General features: G+C 41.4%; 1 protein-coding gene across 2 annotated transcripts; it reads left to right on the forward strand.

Annotated features, from left to right (window-relative positions):
• Positions 1-1,439: 1,439 nt before the first annotated feature.
• etv5a (ETS variant transcription factor 5a) lies at positions 1,440-12,315 on the forward strand. Of its 2 annotated transcripts, none has more exons than XM_036565708.1 (13): positions 1,440-1,594; positions 3,499-3,623; positions 3,764-3,857; positions 4,071-4,118; positions 4,625-4,675; positions 6,792-6,915; positions 7,028-7,312; positions 7,897-8,183; positions 9,545-9,604; positions 9,751-9,819; positions 10,008-10,177; positions 10,273-10,374; positions 10,488-12,315. In XM_036565708.1, the coding sequence occupies exons 2-13, from the start codon at positions 3,576-3,578 to the stop codon at positions 10,716-10,718; spliced, it is 1,569 nt and encodes a 522-aa protein (XP_036421601.1). In that variant the 5' UTR covers positions 1,440-1,594; positions 3,499-3,575; the 3' UTR covers positions 10,719-12,315. The 2 variants fall into 2 exon arrangements, with proteins under 2 accessions (XP_036421601.1, XP_036421607.1); XM_036565714.1 differs by having other exon boundaries at positions 3,767-3,857.
• Positions 12,316-12,802: the final 487 nt, after the last annotated feature.

Genomic DNA, 12,802 nt, shown 5'->3' on the forward strand with positions numbered 1-12,802 from the left:
AGCATGTGTCACCTCTTAGGATTTATTTAAGGAAAGAATCAGAATGGAAACACAATATGCTCTTGCCTGCCCCCTCTCACCTCCCACCACATCCGCACAGACTCAGTGAAGTGTACTATAAAAAGGAGACCTCCACAATAATTGTAATTGACAGACCGTTCTTCAGGGGCATCAGAGAGCAACAAAGACACCAGTAACTGTACACCTATCTCTTTTATGCTATCATTGTCCTCCCCAAATAATATAAGCTCCGCTCAAAAGCTTGCTGCATTCTGCAGATTATTCTCATCCTACTGGATGAAGGATTCCTCTCACTCATATTCAGAGAAGTTGCCTAGTTAAATATAGACTGCAGGATGTCTGAAAGAATTACATGGGCTCCCTTTATTTAATCCATGATCTTGCGAATCGAATTTCTTCAAACAGCACAGGAGCGTGGACTAGTCCTCAGTTTGTACAGTGATGCATTAAAAGGGCCCATATTTTGCATTTTTCTTTTTTTTTTCCCTTATGACGTGTGTGTGGGTTCGTGTACCAAAAACAAACATAACCATTTTCTAACTTCTCTTTAGCCCTTAGAATTGAACAGGCTGTTTTTGTTAATCTCTGCCTTTGAGATAAGTGAACTCTGTTGTGATCGGCTACCCTGTATCGTGCCTTAGTTAAAAAGTAGCCCGGCTGAAACCCTGATTTAACTTCAACATGAACAGGCAAAGCCAAACTGCTGTATGTTGAATAGACAGATAGATAGAAAACAATGAATTCAAAATAGGCTATTTTTGCATATTTCAGGTTTTATATTATTATAGACTTGTGGCGTGTTATTGCCATTCCAGTGATGATGTGTGATTACCGTGTGAGTTTGTCTTCAGACAAAAGGCACAAAATGTGATGATGTAGACAAAATAGGCTCACTTTTCATGACTTTTCATACTTTAATTACTTTTATTGTTTCTGTATATTGTTAGTATTGTTACAGATGCTTTGTTTTTGTAGTGTTGGGTGGAGGGCTGCAAACATGCTTGTGACCAGGGGCCTCGCAAGGCTACCGACCCCTGAATTAGAATGAATGTATTTAAGCATATCCTATATTGTCATCTAATGTAGAGTATTAATCTAACGTCAAACCTTTTTTAAAAAAAACTGCTCCGTGTTTCGTGTCACCGAATCGTGACTCTTTTTGACAACTTTACCTGCAGTTTGTAGTTTCTGAGTCTGGCCCTTTAAGAGCCTGTACAAAGGGGGAGGCATGCTGAACACGAATGTGAATGAAACCCAGTCATTCATAAAAATAGGACAGAGGCAAGCTATGATTGGTCCATTCGCACCTAATGCATAATTCATTAGCTTCCCTCAGACTATTGGCTGACTCGTTTGAGTGACAGGAGCATATAGCCAATGGAGTACAAAGACACTTGTCTGTCGAGCCCAAGGGAAAAGCCGACCAGTCCATTTACAAAATCCCCATTCAAGTTTTGTGTGTCGAGCGGAGCGCGTCTATTGATCAGGCAGAAGAGACGGCAGTCTTTCTTGTGGATTTACTCCCTTTATCGGTATTCATTACGTCCAGCGTGTGCACGGCGTCTTCTGTGAGGTGAGGCTGCTGTTTATTTAGCCGCATTTGCATGAAATAAACTCGAACTGCGTGCTGGTGAAGTCGCTTCTCCGCGGCGTTTAAGTTTATCATGGACCCCAAACTGCAAATCCAGCTATCTCGCTTTAGGAGAAAGCCAACGCCATTTTATCTTAGACGGGGCGCACTTTGGCAACCATCTTACTGCACGAAGTTGAGCGATGTTATTACTGGTATTCTCATTTTTTGTTCGTAGTGCTGGTGCTAACTTAAGCTAGCGGCTGCGTGTGCGTGCGTGCGTGTGTGTTAGCTCGGCGATTTCGTTGAGGTGGGTGTTTGTGGTTTTGTGAATGGAGGACTCGAGCTTTTTTCTCCTGACAGATCAGGTTTCATTTCATTGAGAAAAACAAGAAACAGGGGGGCTTGAGGGGGGGGAGGGGAGCTGTCGGATATCACCCCAATCAAAATAATCGCGTTAAAGTAGATAGGACTTCCAGAAGATTTTAACGAAGCTGAAATCAGCGTCTTATCCGCCAGCTTCTTCTTCGAATTTTCCCGTTCCTCCTTAAATGGTGCCGCAGCTCCATTCTGGCGCGTGAGGCGCTAGAATGTAACTGCTGCACCATTAAGGGGGAACGGGAAAATTCGAACAAGAAGCTGGCAGGATAGGAAGCCAACTTGCCTTGTAAGGTTTGCTGATGTGTTTTTTCACACTTGGCGTGAAAACAAGGACCTCTGGTTTGGATCGTTCTTGGAAACCTGATGTTCTGACTTTATTCGGCCTTATGGAACTATAGCGATCTACCGCTGTAGAGCTGTTTTATTAGTTTTGCAGTGTTTTTGTAAGTTAATCGATAAGCAGATTTGGGTATTGTGTTAGGTGGAATTTCTCAGCTCTGTTGCTTTGAACTTGATCAAGGTAAAGATTTGATGTTTAAAACCTCGATTTTTTTTTTTGGTTACTATCTGAATAGTAATGGAAACAGGATCACCTGCCCGCTACACGCTGTTTAATCCGGACTCTTTTCCCACTGAACTTTCTCTGAACACACAGCCTGAAAAATATGCATCACGCACAGTTCTCTCTTTTCCCACTGAACTTTCTCTGAACACACAGCCTGAAAAATATGCATCACGCACAGTTCTCTCTCTCTCTCTCTCTCTCTCTCTCTCTCTCTCTCTCTCTCTCTCTCTCTCTCTCTCTCTCTCTCTCTCTCTCTCTCTCTCTCTCTCTCTCTCTCTCTCTCTCTCTCTCTGAAGGAGAGAAAGCATAAAAAGTAAATGGAGATTAAAGCATTAACATTTTCCCCACACTGTTGCAGTGTGCCATACAAGTCAGTTGCACTTTTCTTTAGTTCTTGGGGTTCTGCTGTGCTCCAGACTATCTTTGGTATTTCTTAATGCTCTAGAACATACTTCACAGATTACAGACGTGGCCACACAAATTGCTGTTTTGCAGTGGATCCCTTCAGGCTACATGATTAGATGTTGGGACAGAGCGGTGTTGCTGTTTGCTCACGTTGAACAACTTGTAGACCACAGTTATAAAGGCTATTATAAAGACCTATATCTGCATGTACATAATGCCCTGTTGCATTTGGGTGCGTCCTTTAGACCCAAGCTTAGCTTTAAGTGATTTGCTTCTCCTCATAATCATAGGCACAGATGGCTGGCTTTGCTTATGTAAGATTCACGTTTGTCACTACCTCGGAGAGTGTTTACATACTACAGCACATTCTCCCATATGCCCTTACACTCAGTCACCAGGGCTGTTGTGATAAACAACAAAGAAGAAGAAGAAGGAGGGGGTGTCTGTGTCCTGAGCCGATAGATTTGAAGATTATGTCAGCATTTGTGCAGCAGAATGTACTGACTGCATCTGCCAAACAGCTCTCTTATATGTAGATGGTTTTTATCTCCCATAGAGAAAAGAGACACCATAAAGCAGCTGTCGCTTTTAAGCGAAGACCCTGTTCTGGGAACTTTTGAAGACCCAGGTAACATGGACGGATTTTATGACCAGCAAGTACCATTCATGGTCCCATCTAATGTAAGTGTGCCCTAAATTGTATGTCTTGTTTTTGTCAGTAATAGCCAGAAGCTGGTTAAACATGAAGCACAGTGTGAGATAAGAACCTTTTTTCCATATAGATCAGATAACTCCACACTAACAAGTCTGTTCCTCCACAGCAGAAATCATCTCGAGTGGAAGAACCATGCAGCAGAGCAGTCAGTGACAGGAAAAGAAAGTTTGTAGACTCCGAGCTCGCTCAGGACACAGAAGGTAATGCAAGCACTCGTATGTTGTCATTTAGAATAACATTGTGCTTACGGCCAGTTTTGGTGTTTCTACTGTGGCTGCAATAACATGTTTGAGCATTAACTGGTGTTATTTCAGTGTTCTGCAAGATGGCCTTTATTTCCCTTTTGAGATGCATTTTCAGTTCAATATTGGATTCCAGTAGAGTCTAAAGTTATCTTTGTCTGTCTGCTGCAGAACTCTTCCAGGACCTCAGCCAGCTGCAAGAAATCTGGATTGCAGAGGGTGAGGTCTCTTTCTTTTATTACACACCCTTATTGACGGGGAAAAACTGCATATTATTGTTTTAGATTCTGAACTAAAAATGCAAAACATTACTTTGTGTTTTCATGTTCATGAAGTACTATTAATAAAAGCATGCTAATCTGATCACTTCATTTACAATATCTCTCCAGAAACTCCCAAAAACATTTATGCATTGAAGATTTTTAATATTAGCAGTTAATGTGTTTCCCTTTCAAATTTAGTTTGTATTTTATGGATGCATAATAATTTTTATTTCCTGCTATTGCTTGTTTTTAGTTTTAGTGAAAATCTAGTAATTTCTTTCAGTGCACAATGCCAACCTCACAGTGGTTTTTCAGTGCTTAGGCCAGCATTTACTTTTCCCTAAATGATAAATTTTTCGAAACTGCAAATTTATATTAGAAGAATGGTTAGTTTAATGTGCACTGTTCTCCACCTGGATGCATGTATTCATCTCATATCATGTTTTCTGTATCTCTTCACAGCCCAGGTGCCCGACGATGAACAGTTTGTCCCAGATTTCCAGTCAGATAGCCGTGAGTACCTGAGATTTATTATTTATTCACCTTGGTGATGTACTTTGGATTGAGTCCAGTGAGGGCAAGGGAGAAACAGCTTAGCTCAAACTCCGGCAGCTATTCATTATTCAGGTCTTGTTCCAATTTCTAGTCAATTCTTTTGAGAGGATAAAGGACACCATAAGCATAGAAGGGTGTCAAGTGCACAGACAATCTTGTTGATTTGGTTTGGTTGCTGTTTCCCAGTAAAGATGTCAATGATGGATGCTGCTGGTTATGTTCCGTTTTATTCTGGCATGACATGTACATCCCATGCATTTATCTGCATTGGAAAAAAGCTCCATCAATAAATTATTAATAATTAGTGACTTAGATTGTAATGAACTTATGAATGAATTAACACATTCTTGCGCATGTGTCACTTTGTCACACCAATACTGGCTGAACTGGTAAATTCACCCAAACCTGTTCATTAACATGAGAATAACATATTGAAAACTGTTGAAAAGGGTAATTAACAAAAAACAAAACTGCAGACAGTTGTGGGAGGCCCATCTACCCATGCTACATTTATTTACATTTTGTAAGACTTTGTGCTTTTTGAGCTTTAAGAAATTGGTATAATTAATTGGTAGTTAGCATTCCCCTCCAAGCGTGTTGAGCTGCCTAATAATGTTACATTATGTGCAGTTTGAAAAGATGTGATGACTGGCCTCACATAGTGCTAGCCTTCACCCTCTCTGTTTGCTAGCTTCGTGTGATATGGGGACACCTAACTAGTGAGTGGGATTGACAGTTACTAAATTGGGCAGAAAACTTGACAGTTCAGTTTTTAACTGACGGGCACATCAGTAATAAATTTTAAACAAAGCCACTGGAGTCTAAAAGAAAAACCTGAAATGTAAAGATACAATCATATTATTAGTATATTGATTATCTGAGTTTTTAACACCTTAAAATTGACATCAGTCACAATTTTCATTTTGGTCAGGCCATAATTCTGGCCTGGACTGTCTGAGAAGTAAATGCTCTCCAGTTTAAAAAAAAAATGGTATCTGGCATCACATGAGGCAAGCACATAATCTGATTTCACACTTTCATGCACTCAGCCTCTCTTTTAGAATGGACTAGATTCCAGAGGGTAATAGACTTGAGACTCCCCCACTCTGCTACCTAAACTTGCAGCACCCACATTGCTTAAACTGTAGGTTCTCAGCAGAACTCTTTCACAAGTTTGTTTTTGTCTGATGAAGCCAGGAGACGGGGTGCGGTGTCATCATATGTCGGGCCTCATGTTTTGGTTTTGCTTTGCTTATCAATGTAGTTTCATTAAAGACTGATATGCTGCAGTGCTTTTTACTGTAGCACATTGATTATACCTTTTTTGATGTCCGAACAGCGTACATGCTTTCTGCTGTGGCATCTCAGTGTGACGGAATAATTTTTATGTGTGTCTGAGTGTCACTGTGGCTAGAGCTTTGTGCACTTGGCAGAAGTTTGACTCTTTTTTTTACAGTCGCCTATTCAGCAGAGCTGTGTGCACCTCTGGCTGTCTGCATGTCACATGGCACCACTTACTCTTCTGTTGCCAGTGTCAGTTGTGTGGGGATATCCATCTACTTTTAGATTTGATTTGAAGGAGCCTTTAATGTTAATAGTGGTGCAGTGCACCTTGGCTTTCAGCACACGCTTTGAGTTTTCACGTGCCCATTGTATGTGGTTTCCTAAGCCCTGCACGGTCAAGTTGATTTATTTGGCCAGCGTTGCACAGTGCCCCAGGATCCAGTTTCGTTGGCCATTATGTGGCGCCGGATATGGGAGCTGATGCAGAGATCCAGCAGCTAATGGTTACAGTGCGGGGAGGAATATCATTCACAATCATTGAATTACGAGCGCTCTGATTCATGAGTATTGACTTGGCCATGATGGAAATCAGAAGGGAGTGCTTTGATTGCATGTGTTTTGCTGCACCATGGTAGTGATGGGTGAGGGATGTAGCTTTTATACCTCAGAGTAAGCCGATTAATGGTGTAGAGTAAGACACTCCATCTGAGGACCATCAGTACACTTCTGTTGATGTGTTCGATTAGATGCTCTGGTTGATTATGTGCTTCCATTGTCTGTCTTTTCTCAGTGATGTTTCATGGTCCTCCACCAGCCAAGATTAAACGGGAACTGAGTCCTTCCAAAGAGCTCTCCCCCTGTAGCCAGGACCGGAGTCCCATGCCGTACGGAGAGAAGTGCCTTTATAACTACAGGTAAGCTCTCAGTCAGTTAAATTTCTCTTTGTGTTGACATTGTGCTATGAACTGCATGCAGAGAGCCTCTGTTTTGTGTGACGGATTGTGTTCCTCTTTTTCATCCTTGAAGTGCCTATGAAAGGAAACCTTCAGCTGGGTTCAAGCCATTGACCCCTCCCTCAACGCCTGTCTCACCATGCAGCTCCACCAACACTCCGGGGACACACCCAATGCACGAACAGACTCCTCCCCCAGTCCCTAACCCTACATTAGGCCAGAGGCCTCTTCATGGACAGCCTGCTGTGAGCAACTCCACCCACAATCAGAGGTCACTCCCACTACACAGCCAGACGCCACCTTTTGCAGTGCCGTGTCCACCTCTAAACCATGATGCCCCCTTTAATAATGAGCATAGGTAAGTGTCCACACGGTTTGATTAAGTTATATTTGAGCTCTCCTGTTAGTATCCATGCTTTGTTTTTGCCAGCGTATCATCTGCTTCTTTGAACTGTGCGACAAATATGATGTGTATATTTTGGGGGCTGACCTTTCGTTAGCGCTGACTTCATGGGGTTGGAAAAAATTGCAAGTGGTGTTGCTCACATGGATGTTGTGGTGCAGTCGTAGCTTTAGTGCATTAATCTGACCCCCGTGGGAACAGAGTGGTTGGCAACCCACCCTGCCACCTGCAATAGGATTCCTGGGAGCATGCCGGGGAATGTGTGGCATGTCATTGGCAGATAGTAATGTGGAGCCAACAACTCCAGGCTCAGCGAAAAGCAACTCCAGAATGTCCGCTGAGCTGTCCCTTAACATACCTTTCTGGCATCACTTGACCTCGACATCTCGTTTTACAAATATATTTACTTCCCTGTACTTGTACAGGGGGCAGACCCACACTTTGAACTTGGCCTCTGGTGAATTGTTGCTTTCTTGCTTGCTTGAGTGATATTGTTGTTGGTGACTGAATTTTCTTTCTTTCTTTATTTACTTCTAAAGGTTTCAGCGACAGCTTTCAGAACCTTGTTTGCCATTCCCACCTTCTGAGACCCAGGGAAGACCAAACTTCATTCCCCAGGCACCAAGCACTTCAACCAGAGATGGACGGCCACCTTATCATCGGCAGATGTCAGAGCCTCTGGTTCCTGTGCATCCTCAGGGCTTTAAACAGGAGCTGTTGGACCCTCGCTATGCTGAGCAAGGAGTCCCCAACATGGGTCCGCCTCAGGCTGCCTTCCACCCTATGGCCATCAAGCAAGAACCGCGAGACTTCTGCTTTGACTCTGGTGAGCATTACTAAATACCTGCTGTTTAAAAGAGCAGAACAGTGGCCTTGTCTTTGTTCCAGGCTGAGGGCCTGGAATCTTCTGTGTGTGCTTGCATGGATCTGTGAGTTTTAGCAGTGCCTGGTGAGGTGCAGACAAACGCTCACTTTTCAAACTCTTGAAAACGCAGTCTGACGTGGCAGCATTCTTCACACTTGCAGAGACTGCCTGAGCAGAGCATTTTTCACTTATGTACTTGCTTGAAGGTCAAAAAGCAGACATAGGTTGTGAGACATCTGTAAATGTAATGAAAAGAGTCAACCGCTGCTCTCACACGGTTTTGTCTCACAAAAACTTTAACTATATCACTCTCTTCTCTCTACATATAAAGTACTGAACAGAATAAACTGAAAAAGCTTTTCACAGTTAATCTAAGATTTTCTGGAGTTCTTATTCATACACCCACACACAGCTGTTCCTTTTTATTATCATCCACATATTTAACCATTTTAAACTCCAGGAATGTCCCACTGTCTCTGTAGCTCTGTATATTTGCAGGGCAGTGATGTAATTTAAAATCCTCTTAACTTTCTGACTGTAAATATGCTTGTCGGCTGGTCAGACCTTAGCTTGTGGTTACTTGGACACGCTGCAGACACTATGCCTTTTCATCTGTTCGGCAGACTGCCAGATCTCCTTAATCTAAGTCATCAAAAAGAATGGCAACCAGATCACACATCCAGAATAAGACAGAACTGGGTATAGTGACTTTTTGTCTCCTTGCAGCAGAGTGTTTTCTTTAAGATAGGACTCAGTAGCACCTTGAACAAAACTTGCCATGATTTAGGAGCATATATATGTATATGTATGTATGTATGTATGTATGTATGTGTATATATATATATATATATATATATATATATATATATATATATATAATACTAAGTATGTTTTGGTGCCTCAGACGTGGCTAATGTTGCGTGTGTTGTTGCTGCATTGATCTGTGCCTAGCTAGTGCCACCAGATGTGTGGGCTGGACATTTGCAGCGCAGCTGTTACGTCAGTGTCAGTTTCATAAGCTCCAGGATGATTGAATCTGTGCCCGTATTCATGAGCTGGTCTAAGTTATGTCCAATTAGATGTATTTGATTTATATAAACAAGGTTTCAGGTAAATGTATGAATGCATGGTATGAGTTTATCATACTCTACATACATATTGACTATAAATGTATTATTGTATTCTAGTATTGTAACATTTTGTTTCTTCTTCGTCTTCATCTTCTTCGTCGTCTTCTTCTTAATAATAATAATAATGAGTATTATTATTATTATTATTATTATTATTATTATTATTAATGGTGTCTTTACTTTGCTTTTCAGAAGTGCCTAACTGTCAGTCTTCATTTGGGAGGGCAGCTAGCTTTTACCAAAACCATGAAAGTAAGTAACCACATTTAACCACCAAAATATTTTTCTTTGAATGACTCATGTTCTTTTTTTTATGTTCTTCTACACTATTTTTTTTCATTCTTTGACATTTTAATACACACATTTATCATGTGTTTACTCAGTATTTTTCCTTGTAGATTTTTCATTTGACAGAGATCAGCACTTATATTACGATGACACATGCGTGGTTCCTGAGCGACTTGAAGGTGAGACTCGCTGACATGCCAGTTAGTCACATAACTCATGACTGACTACTCAAGGTGTTAAGATTGCTTAGTGTGGTTAGCAGGCATATGTGAGCAATTTCTGTCTCAGCACATCATTAGAGCAGATAGGATTTCTTGTATTTGCTTTCTCTACTACATCTTTGATTTTCTGTATTCTCTGCAAACAGGGAAGGTAAAGCAAGAGCCCTCTGTGTATCGCGATGGCCCACCTTACCAGCGCCGTGGCTCTCTCCAGCTCTGGCAGTTTCTGGTTACTCTCCTTGATGACCCTGCCAATGGTCATTTCATTGCTTGGACAGGGCGTGGAATGGAGTTCAAACTCATTGAACCAGAAGAGGTCAGTCTTAGTAAAACAATCTAAAGTACAAGGTCCATTTGGACACGTCCTTCAATATGGTGTTCTGAAATCATTTGAAATGGTATGTATTTCAGGTGGCTCGACGTTGGGGCATTCAGAAAAACAGACCAGCCATGAATTATGACAAGCTGAGTCGTTCCCTGCGCTACTACTATGAGAAGGGAATCATGCAGAAGGTAAAAGCAGGTTCATGTTCAGTCTCCTTGACGCTCAGGTCATGTTTACAAATCCTTTTATGGAAAAAATGTAGAAATTTGCATTTTCTAATTTTTACATTTTTCTTTTCTAGGTTGCAGGTGAGAGGTACGTTTACAAGTTTGTATGCGACCCTGAGGCCCTCTTCTCCATGGCCTTCCCAGACAACCAGAGGCCCAACCTTAAGGCTGATCCTGACGCCCTGTCTGGGGTGGACGATGACACGCTACCCCTCACTCACTATGATGAAGGAGCCCCTTATTTGGTAGATTCAGGGGAGCAAAGTGTAACTGGGATGCCCTTCCCTGATGGCTATGTGTACTGACTCTCATCCCCAATACAGAACCTGAACTGCTGAGCAGACTGGAACATGTCTGTCCCCACTGCCTCAACTTCTCCTGCCCTGCTGTCCATTTACAGATTAGCCCTCCCCTAAAAAAATAACATTGAAAAATTAAAAATAATGAGTGAGGAGAAATCTGCAAACCACCTGGTCTCTGGTTTCAACCCATGAGAAGGTGTCGGGGAAGTGAGGGATGCCTGGACTCCTGTGGCTCAACCTGCCTTGCGGTAGATGGGTATCTGTTGTCTCAGAAGATGAGGAGTCAGGAGCCAAATAGTGCCGAAGGCCCGACTGGTCTTTCTGTGCAGTCTGAAAGAATTGTAGCAATTCTGTTTTGACAATCTGGATGAAGTGACAATGTTAAGAGGTGTCCAAAAAAAAAAACAGCACTATTCAGTAGCTGCCCTTTTGGCCCTGATGGTTTTGTGTTACCTCTAAATCATCCATAAGAATTCAAAAGGGCTTTATTTTGCAAAGGAAAAAAACAGACCCATTTTGTTTCTTTAGAGTTGGTTAGACTTGTTTAGAGAGCTGGTTTTTATACAACACTTTTGTTCAACTAAATGCAGGACCGCTTCAAACCTGTTGAATTCCTACAAAAACATACTGTTTTCTATTGTTGGTTTGTTTTGGTCATTGAAGTTTTTAAGTGTTGTGGGGTTGTTTTGTATCATTATCTCTCTCTCTCTCTCTGCTGGATAACTCGATTTGTTGATCTGTAATGAAGCTAAACCAGTGGCACTCTTAAGGACACTCGATCATATTACAGGGACTGTTAACTCATTCTTAAACACAATTCCATATGCCTTGTCACTCCCTGAGAAAATAAATTTGGTACAGTGAGGTATTAAGATTTTTCTCACAAAGAATATTCAAAAGGGATGCACTAGACAAATTTTCAAGAGGATTTTATCCTCTGACTGCATTAAAATATTTAAGGGTCAAAGTTTATAGTCTGTTTTTGTATTATTTTTGGCTTATATTTCTTTGGCACTGTACTAGTTTTAAAATGCACCAAGATGGCAGGAACGCCAGGGCCTTGCATGCAATAAGGTGAAAACATCTTCTCCTGGACTTCACTGCCAATTTAAAAGTTGACAAAAGACCACTGCTTCTTTTTGCATGGTGTACTCAACTGGCAACTATCCACTAACATATCGCTTTATGCTGGACAAGGAAGAAATTATGTTCTCTGCATTTTTTTTTTTTTCTTTTTTTGGAAAGATGAACCTATATAAATATATATTTTTGCAAAGTCTGCATTGGTTTCATTTTATTGTATCAGCTGTATAGTATTGCCTATGTTTTAAAATCTGGATGCCTGTGGTGCAGTCATTGCAGAACCAGTGAGTGCATACTGGACACCCTTTCTGCTGGGGTAGAGGGCAACACCTTGTAATGAGAATTTATCTTGTATGTTAAGATTTCTCATTGAACGAGGCGCTAGTTAATCTCCACCAGTTAAGGGGTAGTCTGCACTTGTATAGGCTTCACCTTCTCCCTTCACAACGTGTACCTTTACACTGCTACGTTTATAATCTGTACTGGGTACAATAAACTGTCCTTTCTGCTTCACTTCCACTGGTTTCCTTCATCATTTATCTCTCACCCTGCTAATATGTTGCTTTAGACTTCACCACACTACAAATTAGTGACTAGTCACATATTTTGTGAAGTTCATGTTCAGCTAAAGATTACTTCCTCTCACAAGAATGAACACAAGAACATTTCCAATTCAAAAAAGGCCTGTGTGGAAAAAATAGAAATTAGCTTTTATTAAGGTATGGTTATAACTTCCAGATGTTTTATGAAGAAAAAACAAAGATTTTCTTCCTGGCTTTTGATCACTGAATCAAAGAGTGCTTCTCAATGTCATTAGGCCCTCTGTTCTCCCAGAAGTGCTTGTTCCATCTTTACATCAAGATGTGGCTAGTTAGCTGATGCAAGTCTGCCCTTATGGCCAGAAAACAACCCTCCATTTAGGATTATATAATACTTCCATCTTTGTTTTGTGCAACTGAGTGAACAGCACTTGTGGATCATACAGACTGACTGCCTTAATGCAA

This window comes from Colossoma macropomum, unplaced genomic scaffold (assembly GCF_904425465.1).
Source record: "Colossoma macropomum unplaced genomic scaffold, Colossoma_macropomum, whole genome shotgun sequence".
Taxonomy (NCBI): Eukaryota; Metazoa; Chordata; class Actinopteri; order Characiformes; family Serrasalmidae; genus Colossoma; species Colossoma macropomum.